At 37.6% G+C, this 9,050-nt stretch overlaps 1 protein-coding gene across 1 annotated transcript in view; it reads left to right on the top strand.

Annotated features, from left to right (window-relative positions):
- LOC125242134 (partitioning defective protein 6-like) overlaps positions 1-1,096 on the top strand; it is a 15,410-nt gene extending 14,314 nt beyond the window's left edge. Inside the window, exon 7 of the mRNA XM_048150844.1 lies at positions 327-1,096. Coding sequence (XP_048006801.1) covers positions 327-438 — 112 coding nt within the window. The 3' untranslated portion in view covers positions 439-1,096. The remainder of the gene's footprint in view (positions 1-326) is intronic.
- Positions 1,097-9,050: the final 7,954 nt, after the last annotated feature.

Here is a 9,050-nt window from a genome sequence, read left to right as displayed (position 1 = left end):
GACCGATACCCCATACATTACAGGAGCCATCTTGGATTTTTTCTATTGAAATCCTTCCGACATCCGATATCGGATCGGATAATGTGAAAACGGACTAACTAGTGCAGCCAATCATCCGGCAACCGCCTGACAACACTCCGAACATGAAGGCAACAGAACTCCTGTACATTAACCACACGCACCCACAGAAAACGACTACGCTAGCTAGTGACACACGAGCGTACCTGAAAAAAAAAAACTAGCCTAAAGGGAAACCACACGATACACTTTTCGACATGTAAAACCTAAAAAAAAAAACAAAAGGTTAATTGGTTATTTATTTGCAGGTTCGACCAAGACGAGCAGGATGAGATCGTAGACCTGACGGCCGTCACCCTCGAGGAACCGGAGACCTTCCCCTTACCCAGCAAGGACGACGGCCAGGTCCTACACCTGTAGTGCAGTGTAAAGTGAGGTCTACAGTGCATTCAAGGTCTACACCTGCAGAGTGAGGTCTATAGCGCAGTAAGGTCCCTACACCTGTGGCGCAAATGCATAGTTAAGTCTACAGTGCATTCAAGGTCTACACCTGTAGTGCGCAATGAGGTCTACAGTTCAGTAAGGTGCTACACCTATAGTGCAGTACGCAGTTAGGTGTACAGTGCATTCAAAATCTACACCTGTAGTGAGGTCTACAGTGCATACAAGGTCTACACCCGTAGTGTACAGTGAGGTCTACAGTGCATTTAAGATCTATACCTGTAGTGCGCAATGAGGTCTACAGTGCTGTGCGACCCAGCTGCTGTGTCTCTAGTGTGTGTAGTCCACAGTGCAGTGCAACCAAGTGCTACAGCGTACATCTATAGTGCAGTGATTATAATGCAGACATAACCTACACCTTTTAAACGCCACGCGCGTCGCGTCATCGTCAATATTGTCGAAATGCACGAAAGTCGATATCGTCAGTCAACGTAAAAATTAAATGGTTCTACAGACAGCCTTACTACAGATGTAGGCGAAAAGGTTATCATTCGTATTTTTCCGGAAACGTTCGTATTTGCAAAGACATATCGTCACTACTTTTAAAAAATCTCGTATCTCACGCTGCTCCTCAAAGTTAAAACGCAGTAAGTCTATAAGCATTCCATTCCATACATACTTACTACAATTTTCTTTTCATTGACAGACGAAGATTTTATTTTATTTTTTTTATTTAATTTATAAGATACAAGTTTTTTAAAAAGTAGTGACGATATGTAACTCCGTATAGACAGCTACCATCTAAGAAAAATACGTATCTCAAAGCAATAGAGAAAAAGGTACGGTGGCCTAGATGGCGTTACACCTTTGGGGAACGCTCGGCTTGATGGCGCTAATATTAATTTGACATTTTATCACATATCAAGCTAACAATATGGGCCAAATTGTTAAAACAGAGGTTCAAAAGTTTTAAGCTTGTGTCGAGAGATGGCAGTCTATGCACTGTGATTACACATTTTAACAGTAACTCTCTATAATACTTCGATCCTCTTTAGAGTTGTTCCTGCTCGTTCACTGAAAAGATCGCTCCCAACCAGTACGATCTCCGAAATGTACTACTTCGTTCTTTTAGGACATTTAGTACAGTAGTACACCGAGAGAGCGAGAGACAAATTGTGCATATGGCGTACAGTACCGCTCGCTCGCTCTCGCGCGCGCTTTCGGTCCGAGTCAGTCGGTTTTAGTTCGGTTGCGGTCGGATCACAGGGATCGCTTTGCTGGCATTGTCACTCCTCGGCTTTTTGCTCCTTTCGCTCCTATTCTATTGCGCGTGTGTGAGTGTACTAAATGTCCTAGAGAGCAGAATCATTTGGGAGTCGTTCGGTCTAGTACAGTGCAGGGAATCGTGTCTTTTGTACTATTAGTACATGTCCTACACAGGCCTAATCCTCTTTGGTATTTGTCATGCTAGTTCAGTCAGTGTCAGTACATCTTGTACTGAGACTGACTGAAATAGCATGACACGTTCGTACGTGTCCGTAAGAATAGGAAGGAAAATCTTTTTGCACTACATCTGTAACTCTTTAATCTTAATTCATAGGCTGAAGTGGTCCTGTACTTTCTACTGCATTCCAAATAGTTTGGAGGCCAAATAGTCCAAGTTTTGAATCTTCTATTACAGTAGTTGATGCTACCTACAGTCCAATCAGGGTACGTCGCTGAATGGCACAAACGCTCACGAAACGAAACAAGATACCTATCTCTATCACTCTTGCATATTGGCGCGACAGAGCCAGACCACCTTTCGCGTCGTTTCTTTCGGAAATGCCATTCGGCTACGGCATCAGATGAGCTTACACACAGGAAAATGTGTTTTATAATTTACCTGCCAAAAATAATTCTTATTGATTGGACTAACAGCGTGCTTCGCCTTATTATCGGTGAAAACCGATTTGATAATAGTGAGTTGATACCGGTTTAAACGCACTGGTCCCACCGAGAGCTAGTAAGCTATGAGTTACACGAACAAAAGATAATCACTCCCGTGTAAATAAAAGAGACACGGCGATGTTTATAGTTACTCGCCCAGCGGTGAGGTATCAAAATCGCCGTGACTTTTATTTGCAGGGGAGTGTTTATCTTTTGTTCGTTCTTATAGCCGATAGCTCATAGCTTACTAGCTCGCGGTGGGACCAGTGCTAAATACAGTAATCTCAATAGTCCGGCACTGTTGCCAGATTGGATGTCGTATAAAATACTGTACTAAAATAATATGTTGACATAATAACCTACCCACAAAATTAAAATTTTGAAAAAACCCCCGACCGCTACATAGTGGACCGATTTTCATGAAACATGGCTAAGACACTCCCGACTAACTCGGCTTTCAATCAAAAAAACTAAACCTAAATCAGTTCATTCGTTTGGGAGCTACGATGCCACAAACAGACAGACACACAGACACGTCAAACTTATAACACCCCATCGTTTTTGCGTCGGGGGTTAAAAAAAAGACCAAACGACCGAAGTCAGATCAATACTCAATTAGATGATAACTTGGGTTTGAAATAATCACTTTCATCTCCATTTTAGTGCCGGATTACTGAGTTTCGGACCATCGAAGTGCCGGATTATCGAGATTTTACTGTAGTAACAACCGGTTTAGTAATGACTACCCGTGATGTAGAACCAACATCACAAAACTCTGTAGCAATAATTATTTGGTCAATTTATAAACCTTAACATTCCAGAAGGCTTAAATCAATTATTATTAAGATTAGTTCCCTTTTTTTATAGAAAATCATTTTATACTATCGACAATAAAAAATAGTTTTAAAAATTATTGTATTTAGTGTCAAAAGTCCATACGTTTTGAATAAAAAATCCATATCATTTAATGTATTATAATATGTTATATTGTCAACTTGTAGCAATGACAATCTACGCTTTAGTACAGTCACCGGCATAGATAAGTGACGATTTCCGTACCTTGTCGCATTTAATCGTTTGACAATTTCGTAATGACATTTCAAACAAGACGTTAAAGTGACAAGGTATAGAAATCATCACATATTTATGCCGGTGACTGTACCAACGGCCTAGGTACGAAAATACTGTTTTCAGTACACATGGTGTTTTTTTTTACGCACTAGTTCGCAAAGTAGTATATTTGCCAGGTCGAATTTTCAAAGCAATTACGATATAAGTGCGAAAGAGTGTATTAAATCGACACGAGTTCCGAATTCCCTCTTCGCACGTGTATCGTGCGACGTTTTTCAGTACATAGGGAATTCGAAACCCGTGTCGATTTAAAACACTCTTTTCCGCACTTGTATCGTAATCTACTATTTTCTGACAATAATTTTAACAGATTGGGATTGTCTATTGTAAAATTCTCTCAAAAATATTATATAAAACCATTACAATGTACAAGGTTTTCTCAATAAAAGCAAATAGATTTTAAATTCAGCTTTGACGATATTATGACAATTTCCGGAAATGCACCATCTGGACTGAAAAGTAATGTTAGCAAGTTGACTCTTATATAGACTTTTGCTGAATATAGCTCACCTATCCGTCTTTGGTTATAAAAACTAGTATTAATTATCTCTTCCCATGGAAGGTGCTAATAGTAATTGGAATTCATGAAATGAAATTATGTCAAACATTTCATTACATAAGCACATTTGATATCAATTTTCATCAATTAATAAGCTTATTGTAACCAAGTACTTAAAAATCAGTATTTAGTTCCTAAGTTATGAAAACGTTATTCCATTCTAGCAAAAGACAACTTAGTAAGTAAAAACACTGACATAGCTTAAAATCTTACTCAAAAATATGTCCTATAGCATCTTATTTCGGTGTAATATAAAGGAGCGTAGTACCATATTTATGAGACGCTTATTTCGATACGTATTTTTGCACTTGATTGTATAATTTCATAGTGAACACAAAGAAATCTATAACTTAAATTACATACATCATAAATGTACACATGTATTCCCAAACTGGGTAGGCAGAGCACATGGAACTGCTCCCATGCCAATTAAGAGGGTAATAGAAATCAAAATTGTGATATTGGGTCAGTTGGCTTCCCCAGTCCTGAGTAAAAGCTCGGCCACACATGCGCGTTTTGATAGCGGACGAACGCTGGCGTTGCGCCCAGCGGACGCCGGCGGGAACTAACGAGCGCGAATTGCGAGCGGAACGCGCGCGGATTGCGAGCGTTCCGCCAGCGCACCGCTATCATTGCGCTCCGCTAACGCTACGCTATCAAAACGCTTTATGTGTGGCGGAGGCTTAATCACTGGTCAAACTATACAATGTGAAAATTGTGATACAGTGACAGGTTGCCAACCCTTCGCCCACAACGCAATAGAACCCATATCCCACAGTCGGATTCTACGGAACAGGGGTGGTGAAATTCTTAACCTGTCACTACATGGAACAAATTTAAATTACTTTATTTATTTCAGAAAGCTATGTCAGTACTTAAAATTGACGAAATAAATGCGTCAGCAACGAAAACATACATTCCATAAGACACATCAGTGCCTTGAATCTCTATACATTGTTTTATACGCATTTAGCTTATACACATCTATCATTTTTAAGTTATAGACGGTCAATCAAATTTTGTCACTTGAAAAGGCGGAAAACTTGAAAAGTAAGGCTTACCGGCCAATAGGTAAGACAACTAAAAAAACTAGTCCGTCAATTAGATTGTCAAAGAATATTAGACACGTATTTTTTCTTTTTTGTCGTAAACGAAAAATGACGACGGTACAGTGCGTTGAAGTTTCGCGTGACGTCACGCCTAGGTACAATTTTTACTTAGAAGTGACGTCACAAGCCGGAACTTTGATGCTCTGTATCTTTGTATTTTTTCATTAATTAGAAAAAGCGAAAAATATGTATTCAGTATTTTTGGACGATCTAACTGATGTACTAAACAAAATGCCATTTTTTATGTAGTCGTCATCCCTATTGTCTTCATAAAGCGTGTGCCTTGCTAAACTTTGATGTTGGCGGAATCATCGACAATATCAAAAATCTAAGAGTTAAGGTTCCATGAGTTCCATCGAAAATTTGAATGTCGTGTCTTTTTAGTGACAATTTTTGGGTCTATATTTGCTAACTTTAGCTTAGAAATCAAGCAAAAAAGTATTCACGGCCAAGACAATTATATTCTTAATTTAAGGATCAGCGTTTAAATATGGAAATACATACAAATACCAATCCAGTGGGCTGTTTCACCACAGTGACCTTGACACTTGACACTGACAATTCTGTTCCTATTTCTGGGTTGATAAGTAACATTGTTACTCAGCGTCAATATTCCCTCGTTGAACAGGCAATGAACGGCGAAATGTCACTGTTGGCACATTATAATAAAGAGTACTATCGTACAGTATGGCCACTCCCGCTCCCCGCTGAAAAAAAAAATGCATTTATTTCAGACTATTTGGGTCCATAAGTTTGTTAATAAATTTTACAGAAATAAACCTTATAAACTAATGTTAATATCTGAAAGTGCCCCCCCTCGGTTACCTTACAGTTACCGCCTGTCAAAAACGCGAACAGTCGACCTGTCATATTTCACTCATACAAGCATAGTACTCGTTCACCTACACGAGCTTAGACTGTGCGTAGGAACGCGCCTCTTTCATATATGTATTTGATCGCTAGTGTCCGAGTGTGCTATCGAGCGAGAATTGTCACTGCTGTGAAGTAGGCCACATGATTATGAGTAGTAGCCTAATATCGTGCCTTGTATTACAGCGGTAATTTGCAAACGTTTTTGACCAGTTTTTACACATTATTATTAAGTAAAAACTACCATCAACTTGTATATACTTCATCTTTTACATAATGTCAGTAATTGTTAGAATATTTTGCAACTGTACATTCCACTGTCCAATTCGTTATGTTATGTTATACGTGGCGTCATTTATGCTAACAATGCTCAATTGGCATTTTGAGGGTAGAAAGCTTACATTTATTTAAATAGCTAAAGACACAGGCATGTTGTGTTTAAGATGAAAATGTTATAAACAATACAGTATGAATGGTTACATCATAGATTAAATATAAGATCATACCATCCCATAGGTACATTAAAGTGCGACCGCCTAAGAACGCGCATACACTACACCACACATAGATGGCGCCAAAAAAATGTCTTGTAGGTTTCGATTATACTTGTAGATGGCTTTAAGGGTCACTTTTGACATAGATGTACAAATAATCGATGGCAACAAGGCATTTTTTTTTGTGGCGCCATCTATGTGTGGTGTAGTGTATGCGCGTTCTAAGGCGGTCGCATTTTAATGCATGGGGTGGTATTATGATCTTCTTATATTTAATCTATGGTTACATGTTTGAGATCTATATGAAAAAAAAAACCTAAGTATCATTGTGACAAATTGTCATGAGACATGTATCCACCACATTCTAATTTAACTGAGCGATAAAATCATGTTATAATGAAATATTTAGATTTTATTTTCCCGACACATTTATCGTATCAAATGTTTTAGTTAGTTGATTATTTCTAGATCAAAATAATGTTAGTTTCGAGCTTAAATTAAATATTTAGGTTTATTTGTATTTAATTTACTTAACACATGTATCTTTAGCGCGTTTTCACATTATCCGATCCGATATCCTATTAAAGGCGCTATCTTTGATATTTATTTGCGTTTGGACATCCTTACTACGTCCGATATCGGATCGGATAATGTTAAAACGCTCTTAGTGTAGTTATACATATCATGTATGAATTGTATGGCTCTGAGGTGGTTCAAATGTTGGTAAGATGGTACATTGGTTGTTGCGACTTTTGTAAAATATGTTGTTCACAATTATTGTTACTGGCACAGATTACTTGCAGATTGCTTTATCATTATCACATTTTATAATTTTTGAAATTAAATTTTATATTTGTCTTCATACAATAAAAGTTTTTGAGAGTTACACGGAAAGATCTTCATAAATAAGGAACTGTTGCTTTCGTTCTAACATACACTTTTGAATTACGAATCTCAGTTCAGCCAATGTTATGATCAGGGTATCGTTAGTCTAGCTAGACAGTATGGCAAGCATATATCGTCAGCAACAATACAAATATGTACAGATACATCTCGATATAAACTTATGTCGCAGGGTGTATAGGACTCGTATGAAGGGCGAATCAACTTTTTGACCAAGAAATCGAACTTCTAATGAAAAAAGTTGCATTTTTTTCAGCTAGGGCTTGAATGTTTTAGAACATACCAGATGGGCCCTGTAACAAAAGCAAAAAATTAAATTATAGCGGTATAAAATTCTTTATTTAGGGGTGACATTTTACAACAAATTTGAGTTGGTCAAAAAGTTGATTTCTCTATGAAATGAATTCCATAGTATTACCTACTTAGTATCTTTTATAATTGTCATGTATATTTTAATCAATGAGTGATATTTCATTTGACATCATTTTTGTTTCTATATACAATTTATGTTTTGTATTAATTCTTGTACTTAATCGTTTTATCACATGTTGCCTTTTAAGCGTTTTTGGATGAAATTTACGTATTATTTGCTGATTGGCTCAAAATTGGTCCAAAATGATGTTTGTAGTCAAATGATTATACATAGTTTAGGAGATACGTTATATTTACACTCTAAGCTAGTATACGTTTGTGTTGTATGTAATAAAATATATTCTTATTTAATTTCTATATTTTTATTCTTGTCACTGAACACACGCGGCGATCTATATTTAAAAGGATCTACGAGTGTAATGAAAACGGTTTAACAGAATTTCGCATGCAAAGGACGACAGAACTATATATGTAGGTAGAATATACCTAAAGTTAATCTTTTTGTATAGGGGCCGAGCGTGTCACATTGTACTGACATTGTTATGTTACCTCTTATAGGTAATATGTCCCCTAATTTTTATGTTGTAACAATTAAGTAAGTATCACCAGGGGCGGCTCACTCCGCAATTCTATCGCCGCGCTACAAGTACATCCTGGCGGCCGCGAGTTCGCGGCCTACTCAGGGGTGGCGCGCGTTCTCACGGAATGCACGTTCGCACTTTCTATTGTTACTTTACGTCGCGAGGTTTTTTTAAGCGATGTCCGCGTGTGGAATGGCTAATAATACTTAGTAAATAGACATATTGAATAAAATAAATACCATAAGACATTCTTACTTAGATCTACTACTGATTAAGTCCCACGGAAAAGTTCAATAAGGCTTGTGATGTTGGAACTTGAACAAAAATATATAAATACAGTATATAAACCTAGAAAGTACCCAAGACTTGAATATAATAGTATAACATTTTATGTGAGTATCAATTCGTTTGGATCCATTGGTAACCCTATCATCGGACGCCGCGCACGTGCGGCTCGTTTCTTTGTAAGAATTTTGTAGGTATTTAAAAAGGCGGCATTTCGTGAACATCAAAGCAGTAGGCCTTCTGTACTTGTACTATTATATATTCTGTGGTATCACGTAACGAGTCATTTTTTGTTTTTCATGACTTTATCTACAAAAATTGACGCGCGAAAGCTGTAAGTATGAACGGATTACCTAGA

The sequence above is a fragment of the Leguminivora glycinivorella genome, unplaced genomic scaffold (genome assembly GCF_023078275.1).
Source record: "Leguminivora glycinivorella isolate SPB_JAAS2020 unplaced genomic scaffold, LegGlyc_1.1 Scaffold8, whole genome shotgun sequence".
NCBI lineage: Eukaryota > Metazoa > Arthropoda > Insecta > Lepidoptera > Tortricidae > Leguminivora > Leguminivora glycinivorella.
Note: the sequence above shows the minus strand (reverse complement) of the source record. Positions and strands in the feature narration are given on the sequence as shown.